This window comes from Phalaenopsis equestris, unplaced genomic scaffold (assembly GCF_001263595.1).
Source record: "Phalaenopsis equestris unplaced genomic scaffold, ASM126359v1 Scaffold001111, whole genome shotgun sequence".
NCBI classification, from domain to species: domain Eukaryota; kingdom Viridiplantae; phylum Streptophyta; class Magnoliopsida; order Asparagales; family Orchidaceae; genus Phalaenopsis; species Phalaenopsis equestris.
This window is the reverse complement of record NW_018165550.1, coordinates 144,309-168,722: the sequence shown is the minus strand read 5'-3', so window position 1 is coordinate 168,722 and position 24,414 is coordinate 144,309. Positions and strand designations below refer to the sequence as shown.

The window sequence follows — 24,414 nt, the reverse complement described above, 5'->3', positions numbered from 1 at the left end:
TTAAGGGGCTGTCCGGTAAAGGATTTAAGCAGAATTTAGCTTAAAGCTTGCCAGACGTAAAAAAATGGCAGTCCTAAATTCAGGATTTAGTAAAGATCCAGTTCCTTCTCAATTCTTTCTCAGTTTTGCCTTAAATACCGAATTATTAAATCCAATTGTTAGCAGAATTTAGCAAGTCCAAATTTATAGGATTTACTAAAACTGCTAGAGCTGCTTCTAGACAACTCTCAAGGGAGCCGAAATACAGCTAAAATGATGACATGTAAGAGATTATGATTATCCCAGCAAAAGGAATTGAGAAAAAAAAAGGAAGATTTACATGCATATCACTTAAATCTTATGTATTTACATATCCAAAACCTAAACTTCAATTTTTACGTATAGTCTACCTTACCTATGCATAGAATGGTGCATTTCACTTTTTAAAAGTTAAAATAGTGGTATTTCTTATGTGATATGAAGGATTGGGTGGTACCAATGTAAAAATCAAGGTTTAGGTGTTAAATATTTAAATACATAAGAATGGGATGGTATGTATGTAAATGCCCTAAAAAATGACAGAAAAACTAGTATATATAACATGTTCAAGGCATAAAAATATACCTGAATAAATAAATCCTGTGTTTTTTAAAAGCACAACAAAAAAGAGTAGGATCGACTAAAGGTTCTTTGGCGTCATTCACATTTGCTGCCGCTGAAGGAATCTTCCGAATCTTCTTACTGCTCTTGTCGCCTTGGTACAACGCAATTCTTAAGAATCTATCATTATTCTCAACCTTCCCAAGAATACGAGCTACCTTATTTGTATGCAAATTTACAATCTGTAGTGAAAAGTAAAGACAATAATAAAAAGAGAAAAACAGAGCGTCACTATAATTGAAAACATAATACAAAGAAATTGTTAGAATGAAGAAAAAGTTTTGGACAAGAAATGATAAAAGTGGAATAGTTACAAATTACAAGAAATGTAATAAGAACGCCTGACCAGACAAGAAGGTTCCTACATCAAATACAGCAAAAATCAGGCTAAATATTATGCCTCAATTCCCAATTCAAGCTCAAACCCAGAAAAAAACAGACAAAATGAGTAAATAAAACGGTCCTTATGTCATATGTGTGTTTATTCTAGACAGATTTTTCCTCTTATCCAATTTAGTCAATCATTTTTTCAAAATATAACTCTTTTGGTTCATCATTTAGATTAGTCAAGTGTTGAAAATGGAGGAGTAACACACAAGAGGGTAATATTGAAGTTCTTATTGCACAGGAACTTTTCCCTGCATGCTCCCAGCCATAAAATCAATATAAATAAATAGAACATGCATCAGGTGTGGTTTCAAGGTTTTAAAAGCTTAACTTCAAGAAGCAACCGTTGATAAGCTCTACATCCATCCATTGAAAGTAAATGAGCAGTTCAACTTCAAAAAGATGAGAACGTGCTTTAGATTATGTATAATCAGGGTGGTTGTAATGGTCTAAGATTTGCAATTTCGCTGGGGAAAAGGGTGGGCCAATTGTGGGGGTTGGCTAGGGTTTAAGAATTGCCATGTAGGAGAGGATAGAAAAGGTTACAGCTGGCGATTAGGTGTGGTTTTAGGGTTAGTCGGGTACTTAGGAGCTGTTTGACAGGCTTTTAATAGGATTTAGCACTTGGATTTACTAAATCCGACAGCAGAAAGCAGGAGTTCCATGGATTTACAAATTTTTGGATTTAATAAAATCCAATTTTGCCTTTGATTCGGCCTAAATCCAGATTTACTAAATCAAAAGGATGGGTTGATTTAAGTATTTCTGGATTTAATAAATCCTACTTGCATCCATACAGCCCCTTAGAGTGGACTTACAGGTTCTTAGCAAAGAAAAAAAGCTAATTACATTTGGCAAACAGTTTAAGTGGGTATAGAGGGGCGGAGGCCATAGAATATTACTGCTAGGTTTTAGGCTACAAGAGAAGGAGCAAGGGAGGCCGCCTGGCCATCTACTTAAAGAAGAAAACATAAAAAAAATGAATTCTGATGAAATAATTATTCAATGGACTAGATTGCCCATAGGCATTACATGAAATTCAAGGCTATCACTTGAAAATAAGGATTCAATTTTGATGTCCTAAAGATAGCAAAGGTATACAACTGCTTCTAAGAGCTAAGGGAGATTATCCATGCATGCTTGAATTTAGAAGTGAATTGTGCAAGAAGGCCTCGAATTGTGTATTCCATCCACAATCCTACTGCCCTTACACATTCACCCTCAGCTTCATGTGCGATGAACAGTCGTTCCTCTCATTTGGGTACTTCCTCCGCAGATTTTAAGACAAATACCTCTGGCATCATCCCTCGAGATATTAGAAGTCCTTCGTTTTCATTTGGGCAATCTGTTCTTAGACATTATGACTTCAATGTATATACGAACAGTTTTCTTTAGGGGCATTCGCATGCATACCACACAATTCCTATGTATTTACATATCTAACACTTAATTCAACTTTACTTTTTTACATTTATACCACCTAAATTTTCATATCACATAAAAACTACCGTCATTTTAACTTTAAAAAAAGTAAAACACACCTTTTATACATAGCTAAGGTGGATATATGTAAAAAGTGAAGATTAGGTGTTAGATATGTAAATACATAAAAATTGAGTAAAATGTTTGTAAATCTTCTTTTTCTTTAATGCTTAGTCAAGTTGCACATTAGCATTTGGATCCTTCAAGAAAAGACATCATTTTCCATCTCTCCCTCTGTTCTTAATAAATCCCATATTGACATCATTTAGTATGGAAATTATGATGGCAACAATAGAGTAAATTCCTGAAATGTTTATGTGTTCTGTATCAAACTAAGTGAGACTAAATACTTACTTTAATCCCCAGTAATGTTGCATAAAGAAGGAAGTTACAACTCTCGTCAAAAATAGCATTTGATTGAGGAGCACTTTCCGTTTTCTCTATTTCTCTCTCAACGGCCATTCTTCGACCAAAGTCAATTGCTTCAAGGCGATATAAAGGAACATCGCTTCTCTGTAGATCCTGAGCAACCTACACAGCAAAAAGAAACTTAGAAAGATTTATAAACAGCACTCAATTCCCATGTATTTACAGATCTTCTTCAATTGTTACATACATATCATCTTATCTATGCATGAAAACGTGTATTTCACTTTTTAAAGTTAAAATGGTGATTTTTTTATGTGATATGAAAATTTTGTGTGGTATAGATGTATTTTGTGTGGTATAGATGTAAAAAAACAAAGTTTAAAATACATAGAATTTGGGTGGTATGCATGTAAATATCCCAAAAATTAAACTTTGAACGTTAATTGCTTACATGAATATGAAGGTAAGTTCAGAAAAGACTCGTACCTCCAGAGATTCATCATACATCCGCCACATTTTACCTGTTTTAAACCGATAAACCCGGATCCTTCTGTCTGGAGATGTTACAGCAAACTGCTTCCCATCAGAGCTAACCTGAGAAAAAGTGGGTTGCGTCAATGAAAAACAGTTGATTATGCATAGTCATCAAAACTTTAGGGCTTATTTGGGATCAATTTTTGTTTTTGTTTTCATTTTATTTTTCTTTTATTTTTAAAAACATATTTATTTAGTGTGTTTTTTAAATTTTTTCATTTTTGTTCGTAACAACAAATTAACATACTTTTGAAAATACTCAAAATATCTTTCAAGTATTGAGCGCTTCTTAAATAACTACACTTTAATCAAATAGCAAAACATGCTATCTCAAATCAAAACATACAACAACAAGCCTTTATCCCACTACACAACAATAACAAAACAAATTTTGAGCGTTTTTGTTGAATCAAAATATAAACACAAAAAAATAAATAAATAAATAAAATGATTGCCTCTTAGCTTTCATTGAGATCATAAAAGAAAGACAATTTGAAACTTCTTCACAAAATCTAGAGAGAAAAAAGGAAAATAACCAGAATTAGCCAATTTAACTAAGTTGGGTCAGCTTTTTTAGAACTTCCTGATTCAACGTGATAGTTTACATTAACCCCTATACAATCAATTCAAATCATTTCCAACCCTCATTTTACAAAATCTCCAATCATAATTATGCCACTTTGCACCATCTCAATCCACTTTCTAGTTGTCCTAAAAAATACTAGCCACGGAAGCAAGGAATTCTTGAAAGCAGAATAGAAATAATTGGTAACATTAAGCATTTTGGAGTCATTACCTCAATGGCTGAAACAGTTGCCTTCGCTTTGGCAATATCAAAAAGATTTGTATCTGTTTTCAACCTGAAACTTACCCTGCATTCATCAACGTGAGTACGGCAATCAGGAGCTAAGGAAAGCAAGATTTTATAGATGCTTCAAACATACAACAACAAATTATTTATTCAAATGTGTATATGGAATTATCACAAATAGGTACTAAAAGTACTAAAAAAAAAAAGCAACTGTGCAGCCAAAGACTGCCGGATAATAACAATAAAAAACTAATTGCTTGCTTGGGATCTGTCGGATTTTTAGGAGAGAAATTAGAATTTTTTATTTTCGATAATTTCTGTTTCTTATGTTCTAGCATGGAGATTTACTGATTTTGTGGCTTGTTAATTTGGTGATATTTCTGTCATTTATCTTGTAAACATCTCTTATGATTTAAGAAGAATCATTATTTTTTCTTCACATAAAACCTACATGATATTAGAACCCCATGCCTTATTTCCATTCTTCTTTCTTATGATGCTTCTGTATAAGTCGGCAATGACTAGTGCCCAAAGAAATTCTACAGTATCTGCTAGTTTTGGTAATTCTGAAACCACTTCGTCCCACCCTACAACTCTTCTCACACTTGCATATGCAGATTATTATTCCTAGAGTTCAGCCCCTTATCTCACGGTTACAATACTCAATAGGCATAACTATCTTGACCAAGGTTCTGAAAATCGGACAAGACACAAATCGAAAGAGAGAGAGGTTCAAGGTTCATTCGTTTGACCGGGATCCAACCAGGATTTATAACAGATGATATAATAATTAAAAAAATTATTTAAATATAATCAAAATGATATAATAATGATGTCATAATACAAATTAAACATATAAAAACAAAAAAGTTCAGACATAATTGGTTTAGCCTTTAGGCCTAAATTTGAATAATGGTTCTATAGAGTTGTGATGATTGACTTAAAAATAGATTATTTGTTATTCTGCAATCTACTTTAAGCCATTAACTATAGAAAGGTAAGAGAAGAGTGACTCTGCAGCTATTTAATCCATATAAGCAAAACAAAGCGGACATCCAATAAAAGTGCATTGCAACAACCAACAACAACAACTACAGTACAACCTACAAAGTACGAGAAAAGAAGAAAAAACACATAGAAAGATGATTTTACTTGCAAACAGCCAACAAAATATGAAAGAAGTCAAATGTCTGGTGAACTGAATTCGGGGTGGACAAATTACAAATGATGAATGAAAGTGAATGGCTAATGAACCATGAGCAACAGTGAACGATGATGTCTCACATGAAAAGCGATGTGGGATGAAGGTTCTCTCGGTTTGGGGACAAGATGATATAGTTAAGGATTTAAGCCTCATAGACGCCATGGGGAGGGAAAACGAAGCACATGCACTTTACAGTGTTCAAGCCAGTTCTAGTTAACCAGAACCAGAACCAGTTTGTCGGTAGAACAACGGTTTGTGGTGGTCCGGAACTGTTTGTTGCATAAATTGTTCAATTGAAAGTTGGGACCGGACCACAAAACGGTTCACGATCGAATCGGTCGGACTGATTTTCAAAAAGCCGATCTCGAGTGAGATCTATCCGTAAAATTTGTCACTAAAAGGAGGCAAAATTAGGCATTTAAATAGATAAATTTACAACCTGCTGTTGATGATTCTAATATGAAAAAATAATAGTTTGAAAACTCTATTACCACTTTCTTCCAATCAACTCCATGGAACCCGCCAATGGAAACATCATAACTTTCTTCCCACTACCCAAGATGTGTAGGAAACAGTTCAAGATCTTATTTAGTCCTAGAGAATTCTTCAAAAAATTTTGAGTTTTACAATGAGTTGATAACATTATCAAAGGAGTTTATCAATATTATGACGATGTTTGGGAGAATTTGAAAGACTATGCTTGCCATAAGAAGGCAAAAAAGAAACGATTGGGTTTTAGATATCTTTTGCAAGTCCCATTCTCAAGAAGAAGACACTATCTTCTATTCAAGAAAGCATTTCTAAGATTAGAGATGAGGACTCGAGAAAAATCATATTGCATAACACTGACCCACTTTATAATCATAAAAACTGGGTTCTTGTATCAGAAGGGGTTGATACTGACAATGAAGGCACAAGAAAATATAGTACGAGAATTGTAAAAAATCATACCATACGAATGAGACAAGTTTGAAGCTTCATGGTAAACCCTAAGATAGTTCACTCTCGATAATTATTAGGGTAGGAACTATCAAATTTACTTCATTGTTAACTCTCCACGATATGTTCCATGTTCCCAATTTATCTCATAACTTATTGTCCATAGGAAGATTACTTTTAACTATCAATGTCAAGCAAATTTATACTCCTCTTATTGTAGGTTTTAAAAATCGACTATTACGATGATTGTTGACAGTGCTAAGGAAAAATATTGAATTTTTATTTTGAGAACAACCTGACTCGAATAGATATTGCCAATATACTAGCATATGCTTTGATATTTTTTCTATATATAATGACATTATGTTTTGACGATATAAATCATCTAAATTTTCAGCATCTAAAATGCTTATTTTACAATTTATTTCAAAATAAAATATCTTATTTTAATATGAAATTTGTTGGTTTACCAAACATCATCCTGCGTCTTTTTCACTCAAACTTACAAACCAACCATACAATTTACTTTTATTCATAATGATATCTTGGGTCCTTGTAGAACTCTTACATATTATGATAAAAAATGATTTTTGACATTTATTGATGATCGCACAACATTAAGTGGGTTTATTTAATGAAGAAAAATATAAAATAGAAATAATTTTCAAAAAATTTTACACCATTATACAAACACAGTTTCAAAAAAATATTCAAATATTACAGAATCATGATGACTGAGAATATTTCAAAAAATTTTGATCAACTTCTTAAAAAGATGTAGTTCATTAAAGCACTTGTGTCGACAATCTGCAATAAAATGATTTGGCTGAAAGAAAATACAAACACTTATTAAAAGTAGCTCGGGCATTGATCTTTACCAATCAACCATCAAAATATATTTAAAGTTAAGTTATTTTTACTGCTACACTTCTTATAAATAGAACACCCAATAAGATTTTAAACTTTCAAACACTTATTGATATTTTTCATAAAATTTATATAACAAATCGGCTCACTTATTTTTAATAACATTTGTTCACATTCATAGCCATATATGAAGAAAATTTGAACCTAGAGCCAAAAAATGTATGTTTGTTGGTTATGCTCCCACTAAATGGAGAATAAATATTTTGATCTCATTTTAAGAAGCTGACCACTAGATGTCACATTTTTTAAATTGCACCCTTTTTTCACACCACATCTGCAAGGACGAAACAAAACAAAGATTCGGCTACTATGTTTTAGGATCTTTTCCAAATCAAACATTAAAAAAATAATACCTCCTCAATCTTAGCTGTTCAACAACCTAAAAGTTCAAACTATATTATATCAAGAGAAAGTGAGTAAATATTGAAGACGATTCAGGTCTTCCCAGTGTCATCTCATGTTATTCATGATTCTATAACTAACAAAGAAGAAACATAAAAAAGAACCATGACACTAGTATCATTTGGCATTGTCTACTGATCCGCCTCAACTGTTATCACAATAATGTAAAGCCTGATAACGACACTGGAAAATTCAGTTTGCTCTCTATTAACTTGATTGAAATATTAAAATCAGATTTTCCTACACACTGAGGTTTCTCACTCAAGTACATATCGTTTTAGTAATGTACGACTCTGAAGAGTCAGGAATGTCAAACCTACAGGGAACACTGGAATCCAAAGTAGAAAAATATTCTAGTCTACTTAATTCTTTCTTAGTTTGGAATATTGAAATACTTAAGTTTTAGTAACAAACCTACTGCAATTATATAAAGTTACTCTTATAGAATTTCTAACTACCTTAAGTAAATTGGTTGTGCAAGTGCTAAGGTTACATTTCCTTGCAGTGATAATAGTATAGTTTAGATGTGGAAAAAATGTAAAATAAGGTAAAATATTGTGACAAATAGAAGCATAAATCCTCTTTACCCTCTTCTGAGCATATAAAGAGACGTGTTTAAAATGACATTAATTTCTTAACCCCAATGAAATTATCTCTATATTTATTTGCATCCCCCTACAGTGTACTTTGATTCATATCCTATAGTTCAACGTGATTTTCTTAGTTGTTTATGTCGCAACCCATCCGAGTCCTTACGGGTTCACAACACATTTTAACACATCAATTGGTCAGATTGAAAAGTAAACTAAGTGCAGAAGTAAATTATCACAAATATAGAATAAAAATTATGTCATGCATGCTATCCACATTCCTACACACCTACTACATCACCACAAGAAAAAGCAAGAAAATTTATTCAGAAGCATGGATAAAACAACACCAGAATGCATTGAAACAAAAAAATTCAACATACAAATGTGTTTTAGAAAAACTATAAATCCAAATCACAAGTATATTTCTCTCTCCCTCAATTTGCCTTGAGATTGCACCACCCAAGCCCTTACTCTTCTCTTGGAACTCCTTACACAATCAGAACTTACAACACAGCACAACTCACACCCCTAGACTTGCTTAGAACAAGCCTAGGACACTTACAAACAATGGAGGAAAATCCCTCCTAAACACTCTCTAACCCAACACACACAACAGAAATCACCACCAAGAAAACTCTCTAGACTTCTCCTTCACGAACTCTTCTTCTCCTCTTCAAATCCACTACAAACTGCTCTTAAAATTATCATTAAATAGCTCTGAAACTGCTCTGAACTGCCTCAAAATTGTGTTAAATTTGGTACTGCTGCCTAGGCGTCGCTCTATTCTGGCCTTTAGGACTAGGGCCATGTCCCAGTGGTTGCGCCTAAGCGCCAACCTGTCGGGTTGCACTTTGTTGGTCGGGGATATGGCGCCATGGCCTTAGCCTTCATAGCTGGGGCCATGGTGCCCCGTGGTTGACGACTTGGCCTCATTCTCTCAGTTTTCCAGGCTTTGTTGGCGCCTAAGCGCCCAGTGCTTGGCGTCATTGCCTCAGCCTTCACAAACTTTTTTTTTTTTTAAAATTTTCTCCTTTTTGCTCCAGGCTTCTTCCACTTTGTTACACTCCTAATACATGTTATACCTGCAAGGAAAACATGCAAATACCTTTCTATAAAGTACAACTTCTTTCAAAAAGATGTGCAAAATATAAAGAAATTCATGCAATCTTTTCACACATCATCTATACGCTCCAAAGGATAACTCAAAAATAAAAGGTCTATGAATTCTTTGCACTCCCCAAAATCCATGAACAATCCTACAAGTGATGTCCTCACTAAGTTTTTACCCCATGTTCAACCCACTTCATCTTCGAGTTTCAATTTTTCTAGTCCTGAACCTGAGTCTAGCCTCAATCCTAAGCCTAATGATTCCAGTCTTCCCATTGTCGCTTGTAAGGGTGTGAAATCCTGTACTAAAAATTCATTGTCCCATTATATATTATATGAAAATCTATCACTTATTTTCATGCGTTTACCTCACACTTGTCTTGTATAAAGATTTTTAGTGCTGTGCAGGACACTCTAAAAGTTCCTAAGTGGAAAAAAACTATTTTCGAAGAGATAAAAGCTCCTAAAAAAATGACACGCAAGGTTGATTGATCTACTTGGAGAAAAGACAAATGTAAGGTGCAGATAAGTGTTCAAAGTCGACAAGACAAATGTAAGGTGCAGATAAGTGTTCAAAGTCAAGTATAAGTTTGTGGCTCTCAAGACGATACAAGGCTTGACTAGTTACCAAGGGATCACTCAGACATATGACATTGATTATTTAGAAATTGCCTCAATCGCAAAACTAAACTCTATAAAAGTTCTTCTATCATTTGCAGCTAATCTTGAATGATCCTTACAACAGTTGGATATAAAAAATGCATTACTGAATAAAAACTTAAAGAAAGTAGTGTATATGGACGCACCTTTAGTATTTAGTGAAAAGTTTGGCACAAAAGTGTGTCAATTAAAGAAGTTCATATATGAGTTAAAGCAGCCACCAAGAGCGTGATTTGAGAAATTTATTCTATTTGCTAAAAGTCAGGGGTATACTCAAGGGCAATGATATCACATAATATTTTATGGACATTTAAATGATGGGAAGACGTTCATTTTAATTGTCTATGTAGACGAAATAGACTATTTGAAGACTTCTCTCTCATCAATTTTTTAAATCAATGACTTAAAATCTTTGAGGTATTTCCTTAGAATGAAAATTAGTCCATCAAAACAAAAATTGGTGTTTCCAAACGAAAGTATGTTCTTGATGTTCTCAAAGAAACTGGGACAGTGATTGTAAGCCTATAAACACTCAAATTAGTCTTAATCAAAAACTAGGAGATTGAAAGGAATGTGATCTAATGAATATATTCGGTATCAAAAATTAATGAGAAAGTTGATATATTTATCACATATACGGCTAGATATTATCTTTGGTCTGAGTTCGTTAAACTATTTTATGCATTCACCCAATGAGAAACACCTTCAACCAGTTAATAGAATTTTCATATACCTAAAAAGTTTGCCAGACAAGAGCATAGTCATTCAGAAGACCACACAACTTAATGTAAAGGCATAAACTAATGAAGATACGACAAGCTCAATTATTGACAAGAGAACGACGTCTCAGATATTGTACTTATGTATGTGGAAATCTGGTTATATTATGAAGTAAGATACAAAATGTGGATGCAATGAGCACGGCTAAGGCAGAATATAAGGCTATGGCAAAAGAAGTATGTGAGATTTCATGGTTGAAGATAATTTTGGAAGAGCTACGGATCCCGATAACATTTCAATTAAGTTGTACAGTGACAATAAAACAACAATAAATATTGCACAAAATTCATTAAAACATGATAGCTCAAAGCATGTAGAAATTGGCAGACACTTCATAAAGAAGTGATTGATTGTGGAGCAGCTTTGTTTGCCTTTTATTCCTACTGCGCAATAAATAGTAGTTATCTTCACCAAAAAACTTTTCAAGTCAAATTTTGAGCTCCTCGTATGTAAGTTGGCCATGATAGATATTTATGCTCCAACATGAGGTGAAGTATCGGATTTCTAGGAGAAAAATTAGAGTTTTCTACATTTAGAAATTTCTAGTTTAATTTTTTTTTTATTTTCATAATTTCCTATTTTTGTTAGTTTCAGTTTCCTATTTTCTAGCAAGGGATTTGCGGAATTTGTAGCTTTCCCAATCTGGAATTCCTCTAAAATTTATCTTGTCAACACTACTTATGAAATTTAGGAAGAATCATTATTTTTTCTCATCAAACCTTCAGGATCAATTTTAATTTTTTGTCTTTTCCACTTTAAGAAAAAAAAACATGTTTATTTAATGTGTTGTTAATATATAGTTTTTTTTCTAAAAATAAACAAATAATATTTTTAAAAGCACTCAAAACAACTTTTAGATGTTTTAGGTGTTTACAAAAGCCACCATATCTTAATCAAAGATACCAAATATATTTCGTTTCAAATCAAAACATAAACAAGATAAAATAAAAACAAAAAAAAATTATAAATGAAGAGAGAAGACAAGGTGAATAACAACAATAAAAAACAGCAGTGGGTTTTTTTATAAATTTGATACCATGCAACCAACATAGTTTATGATAAAACGATAAAATTTCCTGGTTTAAGGTTGATAGAAACAAAAAAAAAACAATACACATACCCATCTTCAGGAAATTGCAATGTTGCAGGGCTCCAGTATTCAAGAACTCCTTTAGCATCGGCAGAAATTACAGTATCATATATGTGGTTATATTTCATAACTTTCAGAGGTCCCATATGAATCTAAAGGGGTAAAGGTTAAATGTATAGTAGTTAAATAAAAAGAAGATTTACAGGCATAGCACTCAATTCTTACATATCAATCATAAATAACACTATTTTAACTTTTAAAAATTGAAATACACCTTTTCATGCATGGGGAAGGTGGCATGTATGTAAGAATTTAAGTTTAGGTGTTAGATATGTAAATACATAAGAATTTTGAGTGGGTATGTATGTAAAGCTTCCAAAAAATAATTCAAATTAATTGTGATTTAAGAACAAACAGACCTCTCTTGAAACTATTGGGTCATTGGAACCAGCATGTGCATCATAAACATGAACAAAACGGGAATGACGTTCACTGATTGCGAGCTTGGCCTTCACAGCTCCTTGTTTGTAGACCCATTCAACAGCTCCAGGTACGAATGACAATCTCAACATAACCATCATATCATAATTTACGACATCATAAATTTTCACGGACTGATCGCTAGAGATTGTGCAGCAAAATAAGCCATCAACACTGACCTGCATCACTGAACCACGTTACAATTGACAGCTGCTTATATCATCTTTTAGCTTATTATGCGTGGGGTGTGGATTGAATATGTCAGGAAGATAAACAGCTCCAAAAAAAAAGTAGACAGAAATATCACACTACAAAATCATTAAATGAAAATCATGCAAAAGACAGAACGAACATTGTAACGTTTTTTTTTTTTTTTTGCAGGGTGAGCTCTAGAAATAGTAATATGAAATTTTAATTGGGAAATTCACATACAAACCAAACAATTCTTACATATTAACATATCCAACACCCAAAGTTTGATAGTTACATTTATAACAACTCGGTATCAAAAGCCTATGATGAAAAGGTGTATTTTACTTTTAAAGGTAATGAAGGTGGTATTTTTTATGTGATGTTAAAGTTTTGAGTGGTATGCAAGTAAATAGGAATGTTAAAGTAATAGATATGTAAATACATAAGATTTGTGCGGTACGAATGTCAATGTCCCATTTTAATTTCATATTTATTACAAGTGTCAAAATAGTCCCCTGACAGTTTAGATGGGGTCATTTTAGTCCCTAAGTCTATAAAGTGTTAAATTAAATTAGTCCTCAAAGTTTTTAAATTTGGGTTAAAATAGTCCTCTTTCGGGATTATTCAGCCCATATTAAAAGAGTCTAGGGATTAAATTGACACTTTCATAAATTTTGGGACTAAAATGACCCCCCGCAGAAGATTATTTTGACACTTTTCTCTATTTATTGCTAGATTTTAAATGGCAGATACTAACATCATACTTAGAATGTGAACTTCAACTGTTTAATACACATCATCTTTTTTTCCTCAGCACTCAATCACAAAATCATAGAGATTATTAAGTGGATAAATCAAACAGTACAATGCAAGGAAACATCAGTGATATATTGCAATAAATACATGAGATGCTGGCGAGACAATGGTGCTTTGAAAGCTGATTTTATGCTCTGGGGCCAAATGATAAAAGAAAAGAAAAAATTTCAAAAATGCATTACAAAGTCTCGAGGGCCTGAAGATCAAAACTTAAAAATCTTCTGCTTGAAAAGTTGTCTGAGTACAATTTGAATTAATAGTTATTTAAAGGTATGCATGATCATTAGAACGCATTCAATGAGGTCTGCGGAAAAATAAAGAAAAGCAGACAAAGAAATGCATATTTAAAATCAAGAAGTTGGAAAGGATATCGATACTGTTAATCATACCGTAACAAATTGTATTCATGGAGAACAATTTACTGCAATAAACTAATATAAGAAAATCAAAGATTGAAGTGCAGAAGAAAGAAGCTTTTTGAAAATTGTCATTAGGTTATTTGAATATCACATAGCTTGCAAAACAATCAAGAACATAAAGCACGATGATTATATAAAGATTAGATACTGGGGAACAAAGACACACATAAAGAGCAACAAATTAAAATTACAAAGAAAATTAGATTCATAAATTTGAAATGGAAGGAGATGAAATCATAGCAAAGTGCCATAAATGCAATGGTTTGAAAGAAATAAAAAATCCAAAAGATATCAGATGTTACATCATGATTCATGGATGACAAAGATTTGATTTAGGATCTGTTTGAGACAGCTTTCTATCTACTTTACTTTATAGATTGTCACCGCAGTTTTATTTGAGAAATTGCTTTTTTGCCACTTTTTAGAAATTTTTATGGTAGAAAGTTGTTTGTTTTCAATCTGAGCTGTAAAAGTGTGGTAACTACTAGAAAGCTGTGATCTGATTTTTTGAAAATAAAATAAATTTATAATAACCACCGTAATTTTTTAAAAAGTAGTTTTTTCTACAATAGTTTCACAACTGTTTCTTAAAACAACTGCAGCTGCCTCAAACAGACCCTTAATCTAACATACAAATAGTCAAAGATTTTTAGACAAAATTACAAGTTTGTTTTCATAGTAGTAAAATTAAGCTACTTCCTTTGCAAGTTGCATACTAATTCATAAACTATAGCAACACATGCAGACATCAAGATTGTCATTTCACTCTCACAAACATGCATCACCCGCACTTGTAGACACCCCACTCTAACACAAGCTCCTAGCTTTTTCACCCACAGTCTCCCATAAGTTTGCCCACTTAGTATCAAGCTTAAAAAATTTAGTTTGTGCTTGTCCAACATTGACAGTTTGTGCTCATCCAATATTGACAAAATTCTTTCTAGGAGCCTCAATGCTCGAGATAGGTTTTTTTATTGCAATACGAACATTTAAGATTTAAGTGTGGTAAATACTAATCATTATATTTGTCACGATCCGACCCGGGACTTGGGTTAACCAAAACGGAAATTGGCAGTCGGACGATGGAAATCAATTCTCTGTTATTTTAATTATATCACTAATAATTTAATATTCAAATAATAATGAGAGAGCCACTAAAAATAAGAAATTAAAAATAACAAGTAGAAATTTTCACATTTTTGGTTGTTGTTCTCGCCTCCTGTATACATTTGTTCATCTACTATTCGTCTTGTTTAAATCTTTAAAACCTAAACAATAATATTGAAACAACATAATTAGTTATCTAAAGATAAAATTAGAGTAATCACACTTTTAAACTATAGTAATCTAAGAAAAAGAATATAATATGTATGTCAGTCTATAAGAAATCTTAGAATATACTGGTATTTCATAATTTTATAAGCAATCTGATACATATTAATGCATGTATCAATAACATTTTTTAAATGAACATATATTAATCTTTCATATGCATTTATCTTAACTTTAATTTTACTTTATATTATTTACATACATTTCTATCTAAGTGAGGATCACCGTCATTCTGTCAACAATCTAACATACCCTTGACTGATATTACCACATCAGCTCTCGTCGAAACAACAGTTAGCGATCTACTGGAAATGCCCCTAGCTGCCCCTAGTCGATATTATCCTATCGGCACAGGGGTTAGCAATGTAAACATCACAACTGTCTGAGGAGGTAAGCTCTAGTCTACTCGCCCCTGACCGATCTTATTCCTTCGACACAACGGTTAGTGATCTAACCATCATAATTATCTGGGGTGGTAGAAAAACTCTACGCACACAGATACACTGGCATCCACTGTATGCACTATTAGGAGGTGGAATCCTGCTCTCAACATGCACATGCAAACATTCACATATAAATTACTTCATTCTTCATACATACATTATTCTGGGACATCTTTATGCATCTACTAACATGCATATTTCTCTGTTATTCAACATTCATCAGACATCTTTTATATCATTTATATATCTATCTCATACATATTTCTTACTTCCATCTATCTCGCACATATCTTTTACTTATATCATGCATATCTTTCCTACATGTTTATCTTACTTACATATAATGTCTATCTAAATATCATACATGCACATCTTTTATAATTCTTCAGTCATACATAACTTTCTATCTAAAAATATAAAGAATATACTGCAATATAAATCTAACTGAACTAAAACATACATTAAATCAACATATGTTTTGAAATAAAAATGATTACATAAATTTAATTACTCACCTCAGTTGTCACGTTAAAGTCTTAATCTCGATAATTAGCTTGAGGTTGTGGTGTCTTTTTTATTGAGCTCAATAACCTATAAAAAAAATTTTAACAATTTATGTTAATTGAATTAATCTTCTTAAATTACCATAAGATTACCTTACATGAATTTATGGGGTTGTTTTACCGTGAATATCCACACTCTCACTACAAGTCTACCGCCCGAAAAAATAACCTAAATCCGCAATTAACTTAGGATTTAAAGATATCTTGGCTCATAAAGTAATTTAACCGCTCAAATATATCTTAAACAGCCTTCTCGGCAACCAACTCTTCTCCAAAAAGACTAAATTTTCTTCTCACTTCTTCTTATCTTATCAAACTCCTCATTCATTCATTGAATTCGTGCCAGAATACCCTATGGAGCTCGCAAACCGACACTTTTAGCACAAGATCGATGCCTATGATGACTGTCGAAGAGAAAAAAAGATACGAAAAATGAGACAAAACTCAAAATACAAGAGAAAGAAAATTAAACTCTCAAATAGTATGAAATATGGGTTCGTACTCACCAAAAATTCCTTGGAGCCCTAAAATGCACATTGTGGCACTCTGCGGGCCGCCTAGTTGCCGATCTCGCAGAAGCTTGCAAGAAATGAAGGAATCTGAAGAACCTCTCGTACGGGCGAAACCGATAGAAAAGGGAGAGGAAATCGGGATATGGGGCGTGGTTTGCGGCTTACCAGGTGACCGCTCATCCCTTATGCTTGCGTCCGTGGGCCTGCTGCGATCGTAGCTCCTCAAAGGAGCTTCTGTTGAACGAAATCGAGAGGGCGGGAGAGGACTCAGGAGAGGGAGAAAGAAATGTAAAGCTCGAGCTCTATTCGACCAAACGAAGGATTAAAAGGCGAAGAAATATCGATTAACTACAGTGAACCTGCGGAATTAATATAGGATTAGGGATTAATTAAATTTAATTAAAGTTAATTAAATTTAAAACTTTTAAATATTATATTTCTCAATTCTTTCATAATTTACATACAGTGTTTCATTTCATATGAAATTGATCCATTTTTTGTGTAGAATTTAATAAAATTATTTCGATTGAAATATGAGGGGTGTGATAATTAGGATACATTGCATGTCGCCAAAAATTTTATGTGATTTCTCAAAAAAATTGGTTATTACAATATTAATTGACAACTTTCTGAAAAATGCTACATCAACCCCTTGAATCTTCTGATCCTTATGCATTATTTTAGACTAATATTTTGAGTATGTACCTTCCCAGTTGTTATTGGATTGTTCGGTATTAGTATTACCTAGGTTCCCCTATCTCTGGCATCATTAGATATGGTTATAGAATCTATTGATACTGTACGAGCCTTTTCTGGAGAAGCAATCTATCAGCCTATGAACAGCCCCTCTATAATTCTTACTCTCATTTCTCCCTATGACATATGTGTTTTCCAATCCCATCCATTATTGTTCGGATGTGCCTGTGTGTGTGTGTTTGTGTGTGTGTGTGTGTTTGGTTTCTTATTTTCTCCTTATATTTTAATTTGATTTTGATCTTTTCATTTTCTAAATCAAAACTTTTACCTTTTATGATCAAAATTTGATTAAGCTAGAATCAAACCAAATAAATTGAACTATATTATAGATTGGTTCCATCTATAATCAAGCTGCTTTCATTTTACTTCTAATTTAATTTGAGTTGTTGATTTCAATCCATCAACCAATCTAACTCAACAGACTAAATACAAACCTCTATTAAAAGGATTTTCCCAATAAACAATATCATTACATCATTTAAATCACAAATTTAATATATAACTATATTTGTATTTCATAACGCATGCAAACGAAAGCATATATATTTCAACTAATTGTCTATTTAACATAATGGCATTTAAATTACTTTTGATTAGAGAAACTTACTGATTCACAAACAACTACAAAGTACCCAAAGAACCTTATAGTTTTCATTTATCTTTCCAAATTTGTGAAAATATTATAAGATATTCTTTAAAAAACTTTAGATCCTGAAAGCATGATCAATAATATATATGAAAAAACTTGGGTGGGGATATCTTAATCCAAATTTTGGAAAGGTCAAGTTTCAAAGTCATTGGATTTGCTTTAAGATAAGTGTAATGCATGAAAAATTAATCAAAATTTATATTGCACTCTTCTCAAAGAAAAAACAATGGCTCTGAGACCCGTCTTGACAAAAAATGAGTTAAGGACATCTTCAACCATGATCACATAAATAAATGGAAAACGCATACCCAGAAAACTTTATAAACTCCACTTAACGTTGGCCAATTTGATAATTATTTATAATATTTTTCAATACACATAGGGCTTAATAATAAGTATTTGAAAGCAATTTAATATTGAATATGCTGAAGTCATATGCAATTTGAAAGGTATAATGTAAAGAAAAAAGGCTTGAATAAATTGACCACTCTAATAAATTAAAATAGTTTACTTTATAGCTTTAAAAACTACATATTTCAACAGGCATACCACCTACATTAAGCTAGGTTCCATTACTGCATGAGCATTATCGGTAGTTTTCACCAAAATGTATCATGTTTGTGACGCGGGAGCTTCCCGCATATGCCTTTCCAATATTCCTGCTACAATCCCGCGACCACTTCCACGTCTGGACAGGGCGAAGCAAAGCCTGGGCGGCATGGATTGCTTCATACTGGGATTTTGAGGGTCGGTTGACCTTCCTCAAGTGGATTTATTGTTTCCTTGTGAGGGGGCCCACTCCTATTTACCCTAGGCTTATATATTCGTTTTTCGTATTTTAGGTTTTCAGTTTAAGATTGTATTTCTGCCAAGACAGACATTAGTGTCCCATGTCTTATTCCCGAAGGGATATTTATCCTTCCTAAACTCCTCTACATCTCTCATGTTTCACAAACATGCATTCCTCCTCGCTACAACCGCTTCGACAATGGCCATTTTATTTTTCTTCTTGTAGTTCCTCGCTCTTCAGCCACATAATTGCTGTCGCAGCCCCAGTACGCCATCCTTTAACTGTCTTGCAGCCCCAAGCATTCCTTGTCGCTGCCACCGTTATTCCTGCCAGTTGGTGCCGCCCAGAACATCAGTTCTTGACTGCTTTACTACTGTTTCAGCCCTCTTGAAGTACTTCCCTGCCACCTAGCCGCTGTCCCCGACCTCCTTCACTGCCTCCCTACCTCCCCACATCTAAGCTGCTGCTCTAGCCGCCCAGCACCGCATCGGATCGTTGTTTTTCCACTACCCAGTCCACCTATCCACTTGTGGTCGTCCCAGGCAACGAACATCCCCGCTTTCCTATTGTGTGTGTTGGTTGTAACTATCTATAAGCTTTTCAAGTAATATTTTGCTTATTGTTGTTTAGATTAACTCCGGTATCAGTTCATCTTTACGGTAGAAAAGGAAACACTTACCCTCCTTTCGTAGGAGAAGCTACATATTGACATTTTTTTGTGAAGGGATGTTTGTGAGTATTCAACATAATTTATTTTTTCCCTTTGCTATTATACAAGTCTAGCTTTGCCCGGCAAATCATCAGTTACCAAGGTCCATTTTGCATGAATACCTAACTATAGAAAGCTTAAAAATGCCTTGCTTGCCAAAATCCTAGCTTGCGCGCTAGAGTTTCTGAACACCTGTGCACAAATACCAATAAAATTCAATATGTATCTTCTCATACAGCTTGGGTTAACATAATCCAGGAATGTTTTATATGACCCTTCAGTCAAGTGTGGATTTGACAAAATTGGCTTTAAATATATGTTTAAAACTAGCCAATATGCCTGAATTCAACCAATCTTAGCAGAATATTCCCTTGATTTCATAGCAGTATTTCAAGAAAAAGAAATACAACATCACTACATAATTTGGTTACAAAAAAAAATGAATCGCATATTTTTCCATGTAGTTGAGGAAAGTGCAGCCTTTTCATAAATATGAGAAAATGAACCCCTTCAATACAAATTTCTCAGCAACTGCTAAAAAACAAGACGAGGGATAACTCACAGCTAAGCCTTCAATCGGACCAAGGTGAGATCGAAAATGTTTAGCGAATTCAATTCCAACAGGCTTTTTCTTCCAGAACTTAAGATGGCCTGTGAAGGTGGAGTAAACAAGGGACATCAAAATGATGGCATACATTAGATATCTTTATGAAAAACTTCTCAGAAAGTTGGAACAAAACAATAGCATTAAGAAAACCACCAATAATTACTAAAATTAAGAACCAGAGCTATGTGTTGTAAAGTTATGATCAAACAAACACATGCAATTTCTACAATTTATAGACCTTGAGTAAAGAATATAAAATTGATGAGGCACCAACTCTAGAAGAGTGTGAATACAGAAATGCTCTATGCAAGAAAAACATCAAAACATATTTAATTATTTAAAAAAAAAATACACATCTGCAAACACAAAATATGGAATCTAGAATTTATTGGGCATAAAAAGACATGAAAATATACAAGAATGTTCTGCACAATCATCTTCCAAAATTTGCAATCCACCAAAAAACAACCAATACGAGTTATAAGATTCCACCAAATCCTTTCCTCAACAACAATGAGTCAGTTTAGTGAAAGGAAAATATTTAGGGACTGTTTTGTTGCAGTATTAGTACTGTAGAATAAAGAAAAAGATTAATATTTGAAATTTTTTGGCCGAAGGAAAAACAAATGCAAGAGTAAATTTTTGAGACATTTGAAATTCCCTATCTAGTTTATGTCTAGGCAACTCCAAATATGCGTGAGAAGCTTCACCCATAACCAACCAACCTCGCCGTTGTCAAACCAATTCGACATACACTTCTTAATTCTTAAGGCAATTGGAATCAATCATTATTGACTAGATCACCGCAAGTCTGATTGGTTTTTCTTACGCCTAAATGGATTAATGCGACACAATTGTGCTAAAAAAGGCTCGGCTACCATATCAAGTTTCAAATTCTACTTCACTCTGGATTTATTTAGCAATTTTGATTAATTCTTATCTTCATCTGGATAACTATAAAAAATTGCTTTAGTGTCAGACTTTGAATAAAAAACAAAAATCATTTCCTAAGAAAAAAGATCATAAACATTTTTAAGATCAGGATGAATTTTGGATTGAAATGAATTTTTTTTCCTCCCTTTTCATGTTCCTTATATTTTCATGTCTAACTCTCTCTCTCCAAAATGATTATCTCTTTATTGGCCTATTGAATTTCAACCATATTCATATATCTTACATTCCTCTAACCTTTTCACAAATCCATGCACAAAGCTCTATGTAATCAAATTACCCATTCCCACTTGACATGCATCCAAAACTCGTTTGCATCCTCTCTATCCTATCTAGATTTCAAAGGAAAGCTTCATCTTTCACCTATTTGAGAGAATCTTGAAAAAAGAAGATTATTCCATACACGAGGATGATTATATCGGATTTAGCGTATGCTCTCATGTTGAACTCATTTCCCTCCTTAAGTATCTTCAAATTCAAAAGCACAAGCCATAACCCTAAATCCCTTAGCAAACCTTCATCTAGAAACCATAAAAATTTAATTACAATTTATACAATCACAGCCTCGACCACCTCTACAATCTACTAGAATTCCATTGGGAAAAAAAAAGTTTCATTTCCAACTCACTACATCAAATGCCTTCCTTCAACAAACATTTCAATTCATATCCAAAACTTCTGAAAATGGTTCTCCTCACAAATGTAATTTGACTTAAGAATCGTGGCTTTGGAGGACGTTCATTAAAAATTAAAAAAAAATTGCACATAATAAGATCAAATTAAACAATGAAATATTAGTATAACGACGAAAAAAATACCAAGAGGACTCAACAAGCTCATAACAGATTCATGGGAATATAGCACAAATAGTGTGAGATAAGCAACATACCATCATAACTTCCTGTTATGAGAAAGTCTGCAGCTGATACTGCAACATGTGTAACCACATCTCGATGCATGTAACTCTTTTCATACCTATAAGAAACTTCATATTAGTCGATCTCATTGATGAACTTCTAAAAATCAGATGTCGCTGACTTATAGAAATGAAATGCCCTACAAATGGAAAATTGAACAATTTAGGGATTCCACAATATAGCAATGATTTCTGCTAAATCATGCTAAACAGTCTTTTAAGCCACAAAAATCTTACAGTCATCTCAAATCCTATTTTAGGCTAAATCGCGGATTTAGTATATCATAGGGAATTTACACTCATTCTACTCATTATGCCTCTTCTCCTCATTCATTTTAACCTAAAGCTTCAGCCAATCAATCAAATTTAACTTCTATTCTGTCAAACATTTTTTTGGATTCACCTCTATGATTTAAAAATTAATATTGATGCCATCAACAATTTTTATCAAGCATGAATCTCGATGAATTTTTTATAAGGGGGCTTCCAAATCTAAAATTCAATATCATGTGGGCCTTATTTTAGTAAGTTTGTAATCATACTAACCGTCTAGACAAAATGAACCCAATGATGTCATAATTTGTTCAATTCGGGTCCAATCAAGACCCGATTAAGTCATTGAAGCATAATTGGAGGCATTGGATGCTAATTAAATGGTTTAATGAACACCAAATTTAACATATTTATAGTCAAATCGAGCATCTTGACGAGAGGGATCCAATAACCCCAAGATTGTTCAATTTCAATGTTACTAAGGAGCCCAAATCATTAAAAACTCATCTATGAACATGGGGGATCAACAAAGACCATACGATCAGATGGTTAAGGAAGTTATGCGCCAAAAGACCAAATTACCCTTCTCAAAATGCTAAAAATAGGCCTCCTCTTTTCCACTTGAAGGTGAGAAAAAAAACAAAAAAATGGAATTCCGAAACCTATTATGAAGAAGACCCGATGAATAACTACAGGACTTCATAGCCATCGACCACTGTCAGTTGTCACCGCAGCGACCCCTGCTTGCAACTGTTGCAATCTAAAATATAGTTTTATGTCTAATGCATCTATTTTCTCTGTGTTATATAAAGACAAATGTAATTTTTGTGTAGGGAGTAACCTTATCTTTCTAGTTACGGGAGGAAGATGCACCCTGTGAACTTACAAACACATAGTCAATTGTTTTGAATGGGCTAAGCCCCGTGATTTTTTCTTTTCCAGGATCTTTTCACGTGAAAAAAAGAAAAAACTTAATATTTCCTCCAACTTTTTATTATCTGTGCGAGCTTTGCATCTTTGTGCAATACTAAGATGTTAAATAATCACTCTACCACCACCAATTTTTCGGCAACCAACAAGCATAATGTTTTGAATGTTAATGAATTTGTAGCCAAACAGCCCATTAATGCTCTGAATTTTATCGCATGGATTGTTAAATTGGATCCTCTTCTGAACGGTTTTAAGAGGTTTCAGATTAAAAGTAAAATAAGCTTGGTAAATAAAACATCAATGATCAGCTTGAATATTTAATCAACAAACAAGAAATCAATACAGAGCCAATCGGCTCCAACAGCTCGTAAACCCTACAAGCCATCGTTGTGAAAACGAGAACTGTCGAAGTAGCAGAGAGGTTGTTCGGTATCTTACATGTGGGCAGACGGAAGAGTATCGAGAAAGGCCTGTTCGAATTTGAGAGGGCGCTTAGGTCTGGCACGTGGAGCAGGGCCAGGGCCGACGATGGGCTCATCCTCCTCCGCTGGAGAATTCGCTGCTGGATTTCCATTTGAAGCTTCTTCCATTGGAGCTAGAAGGTAGAGCTAAGCCGGTAGACGATTGAGACGAACTCGCAGGAAGCGCGGCTCCGTTAGTGTCTGGATTCAGCCATAATTTACAGGAATCAATTTGCAAGGGCAAGGTTTAGGAAGACGTTCGTACATAACCACTCAATTCATATTTACTTACAAATCATACATCTAAGTTTTTTTTGTTTTTTCTTAGTGTCATTCTAAATAATTGGAATCTATATGAAATCAAAATAAGCCAAATAACTAACTAATTAGAATAGCCTATCCCTTGCCCAATATTAAGATGACAGGGACATGGAATACAAAGACAATGGATGTTGAATACAAAACGTATCATAATATCGTCATGTCACACCCTAGATCTGGAAGATGGTATTGAGATCACAAAACAACGATGAACCAAATGTTTGCCCAGCCAAACCAATAAACTTTCACAAAATTGCCTATATTTCAGTGATATTTAGGAGTGAGATCGAGTCAAGCTGTAGAAGAAGAGAGGGGACAATGGCGTCGAGGCTATAGAAAATTATATTTGGGGAAGTTTTGTTTTAATTTT

At 33.5% G+C, this 24,414-nt stretch overlaps 1 protein-coding gene across 2 annotated transcripts in view; it reads right to left on the bottom strand.

Annotated features, from left to right (window-relative positions):
• LOC110033182 (peptidyl-prolyl cis-trans isomerase CYP71) overlaps window positions 1–24,007 on the bottom strand; it is a 37,100-nt gene extending 13,093 nt beyond the window's left edge. Inside the window, exons 1-9 of one of the 2 annotated variants that reach the window (XM_020737085.1) lie at window positions 23,701–24,007; window positions 22,033–22,118; window positions 20,148–20,236; window positions 12,344–12,583; window positions 11,955–12,076; window positions 4,208–4,283; window positions 3,364–3,471; window positions 2,863–3,039; window positions 604–821 (exon numbers count right to left, since the gene is read on the bottom strand). In XM_020737085.1, coding sequence (XP_020592744.1) covers window positions 604–821; window positions 2,863–3,039; window positions 3,364–3,471; window positions 4,208–4,283; window positions 11,955–12,076; window positions 12,344–12,583; window positions 20,148–20,236; window positions 22,033–22,118; window positions 23,701–23,852 — 1,268 coding nt within the window. In that variant the 5' untranslated portion in view covers window positions 23,853–24,007. Of the gene's footprint in view, window positions 1–603; window positions 822–2,862; window positions 3,040–3,363; window positions 3,472–4,207; window positions 4,284–11,954; window positions 12,077–12,343; window positions 12,592–20,147; window positions 20,237–22,032; window positions 22,119–23,700 lie in introns of those variants that run through there. The other variant, XM_020737086.1, reaches the window with a different exon arrangement.
• Window positions 24,008–24,414: the final 407 nt, after the last annotated feature.